Source organism: Coturnix japonica, chromosome Z, assembly GCF_054131305.1.
Source record: "Coturnix japonica strain WE chromosome Z, WE-NBRP24, whole genome shotgun sequence".
NCBI classification, from domain to species: Eukaryota; Metazoa; Chordata; class Aves; order Galliformes; family Phasianidae; genus Coturnix; species Coturnix japonica.
The window spans coordinates 50537940-50554189 of record NC_140702.1 but is presented as its reverse complement, the minus strand read 5'-3'; the positions used below and the strand labels follow the sequence as shown (position 1 = coordinate 50554189).

General features: G+C 40.2%; 1 protein-coding gene across 17 annotated transcripts in view; it reads right to left on the bottom strand.

Annotated features, from left to right (window-relative positions):
• Nucleotides 1-16250, bottom strand: part of ARHGEF28 (Rho guanine nucleotide exchange factor 28) — a 75763-nt gene that overhangs the window by 5997 nt on the left and 53516 nt on the right. For all 17 annotated transcript variants that reach the window (XM_032441321.2, XM_085530308.1, XM_015848866.3 and 14 more), the window contains 4 exons: nt 15205-15243; nt 15075-15122; nt 13114-13593; nt 11116-11416 (listed from right to left, as the gene is read on the bottom strand). In XM_032441321.2, coding sequence (XP_032297212.2) covers nt 11116-11416; nt 13114-13593; nt 15075-15122; nt 15205-15243 — 868 coding nt within the window. The remainder of the gene's footprint in view (nt 1-11115; nt 11417-13113; nt 13594-15074; nt 15123-15204; nt 15244-16250) is intronic.

Here is a 16250-nt window from a genome sequence, read left to right as displayed (position 1 = left end):
GGGGCTGCTGCTGGTAAGGGGCTGCCCAGAAACTCTGTGCTGGAAGCCAGAGAGCAGCACTGGGGGACCAAAGTCTGGCCTCTTTGTAGTGCTGTGATGGGCAGTCATGGCTTGGAGCACATTTAGAGCCAGGCCAATAAGGACCATCTGCCTTTGGTGAGCCTCCTCTGTTCTGATCTTCACTTCCCATTTTCCAAGGGCATAGCTCCAGCACATTGAGGCCAGGTACCAGCCAACTGCAAAGAAGAACTTTATGATCCTAAAGTATATTTTTAGACAACAAAAATAACAACACGAGCCTGTGGGGCAGCTTTCACATCATTTCCAGGAAGGACCTCAGTTCTCAGCCCAGTGTCTGATCTACAACACAGAGAACTGACAGCTCCTGGCTAAAAACATGATCCGGGAAATGAGAAATGTGGCATCCTGCTTCCTAACTGTTTTATCCTACCCTTTCTGTAACACCAAAAGACAGGATAACTGGCATGGCACAAACCACTCAAAGGTGAATGACAAAGCAATGGAATTTGCACTAAGCTGAGATCAATAGTAATTTGCACAAATCTGAGATCAATACACACCAAAACAAACACAGCTCTGGGTCAGGGGCTGGTAGTGGGAAGCCGAGTAAACACCTCATTAGTCACACTGATTCTCACCTTCTGTCTGTTGTCACAGGATGTAAGCATTTCCACATCAAAAAAAAATGCCACAGATTTTCTCCTTCACCTCTCTCCTTCGGAGAATGAGAAGTCTGCAGGTAAGCCTGGAGTGCCCACAGTGATTGTTATGGGAAGGAGGGGATGATGTTAACAAGGTGCTAGAAAACACTTCAGGCAGCAATCCCTGCTCAAGTGTCTGTGTTTTCAATTGAAAGCCCTTTCTCTTCCAGCTCTGACCCCAATTTTTCAGCATCATAGGATAATTCACACTAGAAAGGATCTCAGAAAATCTCTGATTCATCCTCTGGCCCAAAACTGAGTTGGTTCTAAGGTCAGCACAGGTTGGATACTCAGTGCTTTTCAAAAGAGAACAAAGGAGGAAAAAAGGGGGGAAAAAAAAAGAAGAAAAAGAAAAAGAAAAAAAAGCGATAAGGGAAAAAATGGGAATAAATGAAACTCATCACATGGACTATATTGCATGAATAGTACGTACACACTGAGTGGATTTGCTATGACTTTCAGAGACCTGTGTCGCATCTTGGCCCTCTTGAGAAAACAAAACATTATTAAATGAAGAGAGAGATGTGCCACTTTCAGCAAGGAACATGTTAAATATTATTGAAACAATAATTCATCCACGGGTAAAGAAAAATAAAACAATAACAAACAAAAAACCAACAGAATAGTTACATTCTGGTTTTACCATTTGTTTCTAATGACCAGCGCCAGTTTTTATACCAACTTCATCCAGACTGACAGCTGACACATCAACTTAAGGCCAGAGCTATATGAAATGGCAGAGCTGCTGTATTTAATCCCCCACCCCCTCCGGCACTTATGCATAATGCAAAGCACAGGCAGACACCTAAAAAACAGTGCTAAGTCTACCGGGTCTGGGGTATTCAAAGGAATTCAAGGGAAGCAGGCTCCCATTTGCCATCACAGTTCAGTAACAAATGGCAGCCTAGCTCCTGTAAGCTCCACTGAAAGTGTGCACCAGCAACACTAGGGCAACTCTTTGTCTGTAAGAATGCTCCCAGAGGATTCCATCCGGATTCCTTCACTAGAGCTGATTTCCTAGGGAACTCTAAGCATCTCAGCCTCTTTCCCTTTCCTCACGGCAAACAGTATAGTGATCAGTTTCAATTACTTTTTTAGTCTGATGGATTTATGATGAATTTCCCACTTTAAGACATGCAGCAGCATCTCACTTGCTGGGGCATCTCAGCCCTTCACCATAGTGTGACCAAGACTTGGTCACTCAGCAAAAACTGGAAAAATATTCTGACCTTGAAGTTACCATGGAAAGAAGAGCCTAATTCCTTCCTCAACTGAATGTGTAAGGCAGGAAATCAATCTGGGAACGTTAATGTAGTTTTTTACTTGTAACCAGTCCTAACAGGAAAAAGCAGCAACTTCATTTCTCAGGTGAACAAGCACCTTCATGAATCAGAGGTCTTTTTGCTAAAAGTAGATGACCAATTAGGTTCTACTAGATCCTGGATTAATTAGTCTCGTCATCTTCTGGTACGTTCTTTTGTTAGGAGACAGAGAACAAGAAGAATCCAAAGCCTGTGATGATTAAGGTCTGAAATGTAACTCATTTTCATGCCCATTCCTTGGATTTTTGAAATTACTAGAAAAGTCATTCTGCATGTTTCTGTTCTTTGTTCAGCTTTTGGTGTGTTAAAACAATGGGATCTGCTTTTCTGGTTCTCTCTGATGACTGTCCTATAGCCCCAGGTTTTGGGTCATGTGACAATTCAGCCCTCTTCTTTCATTACAGCTCAAAACCACTACCTAAAGCAAGGCTAAATCTAAGAAAATATTTAAAAAGCATCTCAGTCTCAGACATTGCTAGTGGTACCTCTCTAACATCAAGTTCACAGCATGCCATAGGTTGAAATTATTTGAGTTTTAACCTCCATACATAGCTATGTTACCAGTCGTGCTGGATTTAGAAGCACACAGCTTCTACACTATTTTTGGCATGCTACTTTTTTTTTAATGCACATCAATAAGAGAGACTTAAAAATAGGTCTGACGTGAAATCGTAACTTGTTTGTGCATTAAATGCTCACAGTCCCACCTTGGCAGAGCATACAGGCTGCTGGCTGTCTGCTTCTGCTTAATCTTAATTTATTTAGGTATGAATTCCCTATTAAACCGTCTTTGTGCTAAGCTTTGAAGATTTAGATGGTCAATTACTGACACACACATGGTCCAACAGGTATTTTGCTAACAATGAACACATGTTTTATTGATCTACTTCTTTTCCAGCTCATTAAACACAGCTGCACTCAAGTGATCAAGAGAAAATAACCATAAAACCCTAAGAACACCCTTCCTACAGAGGATCACAAGGAATGGCACCAGCTGCCTGCACAGAGCCACTGCTATGCTGGCATGGCCACAGTTTGCACCTCTGCAGAGGCGGACATCCATCCAGCTGATGACAAAAGTGAGAGCAACAGGTAAACACTCAGAACCTCCTCCTTCAAGATCCTCATGTGGACATCCCAGGTGATCTGCAACTAACTCCCCACACTCCTTGATCTGCAGAAGATACATGACCAGCAGCACGCTGAAGCTACAATCTGCAGCCAGGAAAGTAAAAGCTCCAGCTTGGATGCTTGCTGAAGAATTGTTAAATAAAGATACAGACAGAAACAGTTTGACAGCAGATGAATCCAGCTCACCTCTCTGCCACCAGCCAGCAAACCCCCATTCTATCCTTGCCAGCCCACACCAGTTTGCACCCCACAAGTAACGCATTGCCATGAAGCTTCCTCCCCTTACCCTCCCAAACACACTATTAGCATTAGCACTGAGAAAAACTGCATCTCTGGCACAGGAATTCACTCCCTTTGAAGCAAAATGGGACATTTGCACATCAAAACTATTCTGTTGAGCTCTCTGCTACCACTGGCAGGCATTATTGTGCCGATTAACCTCACTTTATATTTTATAGTGTTGTATTTTGCTTTTTTTTTCTTAAAAAAAAAAAAAAAAACAAAAAAAAAAAACCTGCAAGTTTGCTTTGAAATAAGCATTAAAGCAAAGACCTTGGAAAACACGGTGTTGACTCTCAGTTTTGGCCACTTTCTCAGGTCCAATACAGAGGAACTGTGCTCTCAAATTCAGTAAATATTTTCCTGAAGTAACAGGAGGGCACCACATCATAACAGAAGCTGAAGGGGGAGGTCCCTTGGCTTTCATGGTAGTTATATGGTAGTTTATATGGTAGTTTCCTGATAACAAGCCAGCTCCATCTTTTTTTTTTTTTTTTTTTTTTTAACTCATAAAAGCTGACAATGTAAAAATTCTGAGTAACTGGTGCAGGAATATTAAGCCAATATAAAGAGTTGCTGCAAAAGCAAAAATAAGGCAAAGCACTTGTTTCAAATCAATTACACACTAATTGTACCCTTTAATAGATGCTCCTGCTTAGTGATTAACACGGAAAAAATACAGGCGATGCTATGAGTGAGCATCTGACAGAAGCCTCTTATCAGATAGTCACAGAGATACTTGGTCTCCACTGAGCTCAAAAGAGAGGGAAACATTCACTAATTTTTAAGTGCAACTCAATTCAGCCACCTTTATCTGTTTGTAACTGAGTTAGTAGGAAGCACACACATTAACATTTGTTTCTAGCAGTCAATTTAAAAAATAAAAATAAAAAGCAAGCAAAAATTGAACAGATGCACGTTCTAAGAGTTTTGCATTGTAAGCATAGGAAGTTTCAGGGTGTGATCAAACATTTTGAAATCAATGCCATCTTTAATTGTTCGCTAAACACTCTGTGAACACATAACTGCTGCAACAACATAAAAGCTAAAGGGAAGACCGTACATCAAAGCTAGAAAAAAGCACAATTATCAAATAAGCATGTGCCTTCATTTCTCCAGCAAAGCGCTTCTCTCAAGTAAAGATAATATACTCATGTCCACTTGCCTTTCTTCTGCTTCTGATTAGCACTGCTATGGGCAGCTCTGGTTCTACCTGTACAACTCAATTCATTACCACCTCCTTGCACCCTGGCTTTACTAGAAGTTTTTCTGTAGTTCTGCAGCAATACTTCCATAATCCTGGGATACTGCTTTGGTCCAGCTCTCTCCAGTACTCTCCCATCCCCTCACTTCATGCTGCAGCACTTCTCTGGTCCCATGCCAGCACTAACCAGGCCATTTCCCCACTGAAGGGTAAAGTGATGTTACATTTTAAAATACCTTCCTTAATTCAGTTTGAGATTTGGGGTAAAACTGCCCATATTTAATACAGAAACTTATCTCACAGTCTTCTCCCCTTCCAACCCTGCTGCTGTGCTGTAATGACAAACTCCTTTGCATGGGAGAAAGCCTCTCTACAGATTTTGCTGTCAGCAACAACTATCATACCATTCTCAACCTCAATTAAAAGGGGAAAAAAAGCACCTTTCTTTTCATCCTTGCTCTGTCATATATTCTTTAACAATGAATACATTCAAGAACTTTTAAAGGCATGTGGGTTTCTTTGATTTTTTTTCATTGCAGACCCTAAGCCAAATTACATTTATTTTTGTAGCATTCATGTTCTAGCTCTAGATCACACTTCCAGGGACAGACACCTAAGGAATCTCAGGAGGTTACTGCCAGAGATCTTCCTATTAGATTAAATTAAAAACAACTTTCATAGCAGCATTGGGTTCCTCCCCTCTACTGCTCTGCCAAAAATTTGCACCCAAAGGAGAATTTTCTGCAGCATCTGGGGAAGCAGAACAAGATACTCCATGAAATCTCCTCTAGCAATTTGGCCAGTGCCAATGTAATTTATGTGGAAGGCATCTGAGTGCTCCTGTGATGAATGCCAGTAGAAGACAGACACACAATCTTCCCCAGTTTCTCAATAAATATTTAACAGCAGATGCTGCTAAGGAGGTTTCATATTACTAAGGCTTCATTACTTTTACACAACATGCTACAGGCCATTTCCTGGAATATGTAAAGCACTATACTAAATAATTAAAATGAGATTGTCCTCTTCAAAATAAGCCAGACAGATACACTTGGTGATTCAGCTACATGATTTTCCTGGGTGTGTTTGCATACTCACTATCTTGCAAAATTTTATCATTCATAAACAGCTTCTCACAGCCATTAGGCTGGATTATTTATTCATACTTCTGCATCTATTTCAGGCTCTAACTGCATTACAAAAACATACACAGAACATTTTTAATGTACTAAAGCAGGGCACCTAACCCGGCCTCCACCCACAGATGACATTATCTATTGAAAACACGGACCTCCCAAGGTACCTTCTTGACATAAAACAATAATTAGCAAGGCTGTATTGTTTTGTGACTGCTTTTCCTCAGAGATCACCCCTTTCCCTGCAGATGTACTGCTGAAGTCACAGCCTCAAATGGCACCTGTATGACTACAAAAGAGAAGGAGCTGTCCTCGGCAAATGACTCTCTCCATCTTCTGCTTCAAAGAAGGTTCCTGAAATCCACATCCACTGGAACAACCTTATTTAAGTAAAGAGTAGATGTGCTTCAAAGAGATGAGGGTCCAAACCATTCCAGTCTCTCTGATGCCGATAATTCCACTAGCTTCAAAAAACACTGCACTGAAATTGCTAGAACCACAAATAGAAGCAAAATTAGAAAAATCTGGCCATCATTCTGTTGCTGTTTATGAAGTTTGCAGGCAAGGCATGCCTGAGTACACATTTACACCAGTGCCAATGGTACCTCAAATACAGGATGGACAACCTCCACTCTATCTTCATCACCCTGAAAACGTGGCACTATTTTAAACTTCTCTCCTAATGAGTGAGTTATGAATGGGAAGATGTTAGAAAGAATAAAATCTGACAGGTGTTGCGCAGGAAAATCTGTACTCAAATCAGCATACAGAACAAAAACAGAATATCATTACCTGCCTTAATTAAAGGGTTATGCAATTCCACTGCACTTACTGTGGCCACATTCAGAAATGAGTATTTTGAGATGAGAAAATAAGTAACATTAAGTACAACACCCTAATACAGAGCTGAAAAACGTTACTTCAGATGCCATATAACGACATATTTTTCACTTTAGTATCACACTGCCATGTGATTTAATCCCTTTTGCCATCTGCCTTAAACAAATGGCAGTGTTACTCCCAAGAGGAAAAAAATACCTCCCTTGCAACTCACTTCCAGCGAGTACCCCACAGATAATGATGTCTAATGGCAGAGTATGAAACTCAGCATTCTATGGTACAAAGAGGAAGCAAATTTGCTGTTATCACTTGCAGCCTCTTTCTGTTAAACCAATGCAATTTAGAACCTGTGAGATATGGGTGCTGATGTCCCTCAGTTACATATTCTTATATATTTCCATTTCATTTTATTCTAATAATAAAGTTGAGTACAAAGCCATCCATGTTAAGAGCAGAAAGAATAAGTTGTACACAAAGGGCAGCTACTTAATCTGGAATTAACTGGATGTTCCCATATTTACATTTACTCAATTAAAAGAGACAGAAAGTTTAAAATAGATCAACATCACATCTGCACAGGAGGCCTTCTGAAAACCCCGGAGATCCTAAGTCATGTTATCCTCTACTTTTAAGAGTTTCCCTCTGTTCCTCACGTTAAAGGACTGGGTGAATTAATTCTTTATGCAGAGCAAGAAATAAAAAATAGCCTCTGGTGCAAATGCTGTGAAATGCAGTGCAAAAACAATCTTGAAATAGGCAAAAAACCATATTTCCATGCCATTCCACAGGCAATCCATGGCTGACAATCTTTTGGCTACAAAGGATGCTGCTGAAACACGAGACCAGTAAAACATGTACTGTGTGGAGTATAATTACACTTCAGTTCAGCGAGTAAGTGAATCAAATGTATTCAAAAGGAGCTCATGCAGCAGTAATATTACAGAAATTAACTGACAACGGTCACATACGTGTTTTTTGTAATAGTCATTATTTAACAGGTTCCCACTGATGAAAGTCATCTTATTCAACAGCGTCCTCAATATGGAATCTCATCAACCACCTCCAGTGCTGGCAGTAATGGCTATTCTTATTTGAATAAGGCCCTGAGTTACTGTGCTCCAGCCCTTGCCAAAATCCTATGCTGACTTGGAACCGCAGGGAAACAGCTTGTACATTTTCAGATGGCTTTTAACACTGTACTACAAAGTATCTTTCATGAGATTTTTATCACATTTCCATCAGCTTTACATTGTACAACTTCTGACATCAACAGAAACAATAAGGAAAGAATCAAGTCCATGCAGCACCATTCTCAGCTTCTCTGCTGCCAACACATTCAGATGCTTTTTTGTCATTACGCCATGACTGATGTCTAGGTAGCCAAAAATAGTGTGCCATTCTAAACCTCAGCTAAAATATTGTCAATGGAAAATAAACGAATCTCAACCAAAGTTTTAAGAACAGGTCCAGTTGGGCAATCAGAATTAGCACTATCCACCTTTACGAACAGGAAAGGAATTTCTTGTAAAGGATAAAGATGATACTACACATTGTTTCTGGGACTGGTTCAGGTTTTTGCTTTATCTATTGAGAATTAAATACCTTACAACTCTAGAAACCATTTTTTCCAATAAATTGATTGTTCTTTTAGAATCAAATTATCTCATTTACTTACATGCATGTAAATGTTTGGAAAAAAAAACCTTCCCAAAATCAAGTTAAAAAATAAATAAGGAAAAGAAATGCAATACTATTTACTATGATGTCATTCACTTCAAAGCTTAAATGAATTAAAATTGCATTGATTCCTGAAATCAAAGAGGTGAATCTATAGGTAAATCTTTAGACACTGACTCCAGCTACTTAACCTGACAAGTCAATTAAATGCAAGACGTAACTTACTCAATTCTCAGTCTGATCTGACACAAAACCTATGCTTCCCCAATTCCTAATTAGCCAAAGTACTTGTCTTCTTTCATGCAGATAATTTCATAACCATTAGTGTAAAGCATTAACACATTTTTCTTTCAATCATATTTTCCTCCTGTTGACTGACACACCTTTTCTAGCGAGTGTACTTGTGCCAGTTTCAGCTTTGTGGGAACTTGCCCCAAGGTCTTCTGTAAAGTTCACTCCCATACACATAAAGCAATCATACATAACCATGAAGTTAGCTATGTAAAGACACATGTCTTACCTTAGAAAATATGAATAGAAAATTATGCACTGGAGGAATGTAATTTCCATTTAAGCTGCATAGTATTTAACATACAGTTGAATGCAGCATGATTAACTCCTCAACACAATGTTCAAGTGGTGCTTCTCATTAAATAATTTACAATTTTTTTTTTGACAGACCAGACTTCTTGTAGGATGCTTACTAATTCTATGGAAATTAATCAAAAGCAAGAATCTCTATTCGTGTACTGAGAACACAGCATTGCTACACACAAGATCTGGATATTTATGTCACCAATATGCTGCTGTTTCCAGAAAGATATACTCAGTAAAAAATTTTTTTCCCCTTAATTTTATTTTAACTTCTTATCTAGAACTAGTTTGGAAAGATGAATTAGACATGCATGGAGCTGGCTGAAAAGTGCAGAAAAAATGTGACGTTTATTGACATGAGAATGTGGAAAGTTTCAACCAGCTTTAAAATTCTGGCTTTCCCTACTGGTTTCCACTCACAGCAAACAGAGGTGACCTTATCCTGCAGAGGAGTCAGGAAGAAAAGCCACAAGCACTTTTTAAACTCAGCTAAACTCTTTGGGGAAAAAGCATGGCCAAAAAGCAACACAAAAGAATCTGCTTCCTGGTATGAAATGTTTGCACTTTTCAGCTCAACTCCTGTTGCTTAGGAATGAGTGATTTACTTCACTTGTATGTACAGAGCTTCAGATGCCATCTGTCATTCAGGATGAAGCTCAGTGTTCTTCTCATTCCCTGCTTTCCATACGGCAGCTCCAGTTGCATGACAGAGGCAAGCCTGAATCCTGCAGACTCATGCATTGCATGATCAGAGCATAACATGCTTGTCATCTTCCAAGTCACAAATGTGACTGTGGAATGTGATGGTGCATCCCTCTTTCCTGCTCCAGCAGCATGCTGGGAGCTTCACAGTACCACCTGCACCACCACAAGGTGCCTCAAGAACTTGCTGTGCTGCTTTGCCAATGGTGCTCCACAACTCAGCCAAAGCGGTAGCTGTAGGTTTTACAGACCTGACTTTGCCAGAGAGATTTCATCTAGCCTGCTGCTCCTCCCTCTCAGGCAGGTGTGTAGCCAGCACTGCTCCCCAGGCTGCTGAGGCTACATTGGTGCCCTGCTACCAGAAGGGCATCTTTACACAGAGGAGCACCACCAGCTCATCTAAGAATCAGTGCAATTACACCAATGCAAGCCAGTTTAATTAAACTAGACACTCTCATATGGGCTTAATGTAGAGAATATCCTGGTTAGCTTGCATCTGAACACTTGCCAATGCAAGCTAATCCACTTTTGGGAGGTTTAAACACACATATGTGATACTTTTCAAATTTGGACTAGCTTAGCTAACCTGTTACTAAAATAATAGCTTCATTCAAACTAGGACAAGTTTCACCAGACTAATTATTGAAGCATTTCTAGAAATACTCATCTCTTTTACTAATCAGCTTAGTTAGCTGATTGTGGTGATGAGAATAGTCAGCATTGAATACAAAATGCTTTTCTGGCAATCCGTATACTAAGAATGATGAAAGGCTGTAGTGGATGCCCACTTAATTCTTTACAAGGAATACTAAGGTAAGTCCTTAACCAAGGACTTTCCTGTATGTTTGACCCAGGACTACTAAAACCACTGTACCTGAGTATGTTTTCAACTTCTGATCCTATTTAGTTCTGCTGTCCAATAGTCTTTGCTGTGACCTGAGTAGTGTGCAGCTGTCATTGGGACAGAAGTCATCCCATGCTGTCAGCTCAGAAAGATGGGGACAAGTCAGCTGCAGTCTTGATTTGCCATGTGCCACCTGCATCTCTTGGCTGTGCAGGAAAAACCCATCAGATCATTTCTGCTATTACACAAAAAGTGTACCATTGTAATGATTTCTAGATGCTGTGTTTTTACATGTTCTCCCACAATTTTCATCATAATGAAGGGGCCGCATGAGATCAAAACTAGACTCAGCGCGACAGGAGAGACAGATTAGGGTTTCTCATTAATATGGTTTTAAGTAATTCAGGGAATTTTCAATGCAATGCAGTGCTAGGATAGAGTGCCTTTATGCCAACAAAGAATAGGGATATATTTTTTGGAAAGGTTTTCTATATTCATGTTCTATTTTCTCAGTTCATTTCCTCAGTTACCCTTAGCAAGACTGTAAAATGGCATGCAACTGTTGTAGCAAAAATTATTACTTTCACTAAGGCCAAGCTGCTTTCCTTCCTAGGACTATTCTTTCTGCCCATACTACTTGTTAACTAAATACAGTATTAATTACCATTATTAAAAGCGTCCTTGTTGCTTTTGCAGGATAAAGACATCTGCTGGTAAGGTCCAGTGGATTTCCACAGTTCATTGGCCAACTCTGGTTGACAAGAAGTATCCACCCTGTGATCCACCTGATTTTCACAAGTCCTTGCTATATCGGAGTTCGAGATGCCCAGCCCATACACACCATCTTCATAAACAAGAGAAGAATCTGATTTGTTGAGGCCACTTAGAGACACATGTACAACAGCTTCATTTAAGTAGAAAGCATTTTCACCACGTAAGCTATCCAACTGATCATGTCCCATTATCTGCAGAATAAGAAAACAAACAAACAATATTTTCATCTCTGTCAAGCACTAGAACCACCCTTTTACCAGGATTCAGTTAACTGTCAGAAAGAAATGAGGATTCATAGCATATAGTGATTCAGTTTCCCAGAAGCTAATATCACAACATGTTAAATTTCCCATGCACTCAAGAACAAACAGCAGTAATTGGGTATATTTTGCCTTGGCCCCTCTCAAAACACTGCAATTCTCAGTAATGAAGTTTGGCCATTCAAAAACAGCTAGGTAGCTGGTTCAGAGAGATGGCAAAAATACTGGTCAGGCTCTCAGCCTCCCTGCCACAGCTTTGCTGCTGAGATATTGGAAAGTGCAGGACAGAGACAAGCCCAGGGCATGAAGTGCGTTCAGGTCTCATAGTTTATTTGAAATTAAAATACATGTGAGATAGTCTTACAAGTAACCCATTTTCACAAATGAAACAGGAGATTAAGAACTATTTTATGCCTGTGGCTCTTTGACACTCAGAATTTCATTATTTTGCCTGTCTGTGACATCCTGGCCATCCCTGCATCTGGCTGTCATCCTTCAAATTTCCCTCCTCAGAAGACTTTGAATGTCCCATTGATTAAAGCTGATGGGCAAGTTCAGCTTTTATTTTATCATAGCACTTCTTAAGCACTGCCAAATAAGTCAAAGTTTATCACACATTATACTACTACACAGTGACTTCATTGTTTGAGCTGTGTGAGAAATATATGGAAAAGTCATGTTCACACTATAGTCACAAAAGCTGGATGAAAAGGAGGAGGTCAGAGGCCAGTTCTTCATCTCCTCATTCAGGCATAAGCTTAGACACTGAATGGTCACTGCCCATTATGGGTCAGCTGCCAACTGAAGAAGTAGGGAGGTGATGACCTGAAGAAAGGCTCCATAGTTTTTCTTGTGAAAATGAAAACCTGACGGAAAAAAAAGCTGCTTGAGCAAATCAGGTGACTTGTGTTGACTTTCAGGTGTCTTAGAGAACAGTAATGGAAACAAGACTCTACCCACTGGAGCAAGAGATGAATGTAGTCAGCTTCCTTCCTGCATACTTAACTGCAAGAAAAACTATTTTCAGTATGAAATGCTTAAGCAGCCTCAGAGCTGCTTCAAACTGCATGATCATCTCCCAGCAATTTCACTGTCCAAACTGGAGCCACATACCAAGGTGATTCCCTTAGGGGCTGCTCATTTCAGGGGAGCAATATAGATGATGCTAGGCTTGATAGATAGGTCTTCATGAGAACCAGGCTATTCATACTCCTGTGGTTTCTGCTTCTCAGTGGGGACAGCATAGCTGTTCAGGGGCAAGGAGAGTACCAGAAAACCCTTCACTGAAAGTATTACATGCCTTAAGAGTTACAACAGTATGTTTTCCTACAAAAAATGAGAGGCATGATATATCTTTCCAGAAGGTGACAAACACACTGGTAAAGCAGAATAAAACACAGATTTTCATCTCTTGAATTCAATACTCATCAGTTTGACTCCACAGTCTCTGGTGGTCAGTCCACAACTGAGCCCCCATGGGGCTCAAAGGTCAAAGGCAAGCCCCAGAATATGCCTGAACCACACACTCCATCATGGCGCTACCAGCCAACTAAAGCCCTGGCCATTTGTCAGGGAATATTTCTATGTCTTTGCAGCTGGGGTTATAGTTATGGTGGAGAAAAACTTACCTCCTGGCTCGCTGTGGGCAGCAGCAGGCTGCTTTGGAAACCATGCTTCCAGTGCCAGAGGAGTTTCTTCTGCACTTTGATACTGTCCCTTTTTTTCTCCAACACTTTCTGCCCTTCCCGTAGCCTCTCCAGGCTCTGTTGGAACTCCTGTGACTGCAGTGCAAGCCCCTGGCGGCTCTTCTCCAGCAGCTCCTCCTGGCAGCTGCAGGCTTGCTCCCGCTGCTCCAGCAGGCCTGCCCTTACCTCCTGCTCTTGCTGCCACTGCTCACACTCACGCAGCCAGCGCTGCTGCTCTTGCTGGAACTGCTGCAAGAGTTTGTTGATGTTTGCCAGCTCCTCCCTTTGCTTTTCTGAATTACGGTGTTTTTCAGGTTCCAGGAAGAGGGGTAACCGAGAACTATGGCCACGACTGGTCTTCTCATTCTCTTGGAGGAGTAACCTGTGGAGCTCTCTGTGGCTGTCCTGGATAGCTAATGCTGCCTGAAGACCATAATGACATAGAAAACAAGTGTTTAAATATTAGCACCTACACATTTCTGTATTTTTGTTTAAGAACATGTTAAAATGTTTCACCTTCATGAAGAGAACTCTGTGTTCATGCCTATATCAAGACACACTTCTAAAAGCATGCAACCATTTCAAGCACTTTTAATGAAGCTTCTGATTTGCAACTGGGGTTATAATATATAATGTTTATGCTACAGCTGCATGCCTCAGTTACACTTGGGGTCCTGTTCTGTCAGATGATGTAAAGACACAGGAAAAACAATATTTCATGGTTGAAGAGGGCATTAAAGCATTGACCTAGGGAATGCAACACTCAATTCCTAAGACACAGTTGGTGCGTACAGAAAAAAGTGCACTGCTTCCAGTGCAGCTCACACAAGACATTAAAGTCTCCTTGGTAATCTACAGTAGTTCATTCCTACTAACATCAGTTCTACAAACATCTGCCAACACAGCCCAGTCACCTTACTTCTTACATGCACCTGACCCATGCCAGCAGAAATTGGCAGTGCAATCACGGTTTTGGTGTGAAGTTTCAGTAGCTTCTTTCAAAACCAAATGCACAATATGTCATCCTTCACAAGGATGTTGTGACATGGTTTGCACTAAAGACTGTGACAGCATCCAGTATGACAAAATAAACTGCTTGGATCTGAAAGAAAAGAAAGGCCTAGGCCTACTGATGCACTTATATATGTGCACTTATACCATAAGGCATGATTCTGAGCCTACTTTACTGCCACTGGTATTAAGCCATCTCTTTTCTAACTTTTACAAAACTTTTCCTGATTTACAAGTTTTTATTTTATTTTATTTTTTGCATTGCTTCCACTTAATTTCTAATGCACAGGTTTCCAGGATTGCTAAGAAATATCCTAATATCAAGGTTTAAAAGCTAAACGTGTTGAAATAAAGCATTTTATAACTGATCTTCAAAACTGCGCCTAAGGAAAAATAAGTTAAAATGTACTAACTTGGCAAAAAGAGCCAAAAACTTCTGACTAAGGCTCTACAGAATAAAACAATAATGATGAAATATCTGTAAAGTGTTGGTTAGCCACATAAGTGATCTAAGTGTGGTTTAGAAGTCACCAGGATAATATTCTAAACAAAATACTTACGTTTGTCAGTATTTTGAACTATATATTTTGAAATCTGTACATTAACCGACATCAGTTCAGTTTGAGCTATCACCTTACTTCTTCCCTAGACATTTGGACTGTACATACTTCCTTTCAGGGAGGGGAGTGATCTCCAAGCAAGCATTATTCAGTTTTTATGGGAACATATCACTGACACAGAAAAAAAATATACAGTAAGACAGCTTGTACAACAGTCAGTAGAGCTAAGTATCCACTAACATAATGTCTAGAAGTAGTGCAAGATGAAAACAAGCCTTACGAAGTAAATTACTAAAACCAATTACTCTACAGAGTTGATTGTGGAGTATTTACCTGTATGCTGTACAAGAGACGAGTTAGATTCTGGATTGCTTGTACAATCTAGAAAACAAAAGAGAAGGGTTTTTAAAGTTTTGTTCACTCTTAACGAACTACACTTTGTCTGGGGTTTAAATAAACTCACCTCTGTCCCTGTAGATCCTGGGAAACTCATACTTCCTCCCTAAAATAAATACATGTAGCTTTAAAAAGTAGTTCTTTACTTTACAATTGTATCATCTAGGTAATTCTTTTTTTAAAAAAAAAAAAAACAAAAAACAAAAAAACAAAAAACTCGTAGAGACATCCACATTGTTAATATATGCAGTGCTGAGTCAAACCTTTTTGTGAGTAGGTGAAAAAAGACAGAAGCAATAACCTACGAAGACTAATAATTCATCAACATTGGAGTTTCCGTGGAAATCACTAGAGATCCTAAGCACAACTGTAAAAACAAAAATATTTCATCCACAATTTTAATCCTCTTGTGACTAATGCTACACAGAAAAGACATTTCCATTCACTCTTTGTTTACGTAACAATATTGAAATACAGTAACCAGACTTCTGTATACTGAGCAGAGTGGGTTTAGATTACCTCTAGTAGGATGAAACAGTTCAAGACTCTTCAGAAATCAAGGCATTAATACTGCAAGAAGCTGATGGCAGTTACATTAGTGGGTTACAGGCAGTGCCTTTGGTGTGCAGGGAGCTAAGCAAGGGCTGTGTGCCTGCTGCGTGCTGAGAAACCTACCAGCATCAGGGCTGCTGTCCACTGCAGCTGGGCTTGTTGCTCTCAGGTGGCGCTCAGCCACTTTGCACTTTCCACCCTATCCCTTTTTCTTAAGAAGCATTTTAAATTTATGGGGTGAAGCCACCCATAATCCTTTCTGCACGAAAAACAGCTCCTCTGAGAAAGATAAGGTGAAACAGTGGAGAAATAAAACACAATCCTTTCTGAGGCTACAATGGAAAGACTTCCTGTATGATTTCTGTTACTTGTTTTGTTTTGTTTTTTCCTCTCTTTTATTTTATTTAGGAGTAGAGCAGGGTTTGAAGAATATTTGACTGTCCTCCAATACTCCCAACTTCTCTTCTGAGCCCATTTCCTGCCACAGAGCAAAGCAGCTGCTCCATTTCACTGCAATAACTGGAAATGAAAACAACGAAGTCCTAAAACACAGTGAAGATG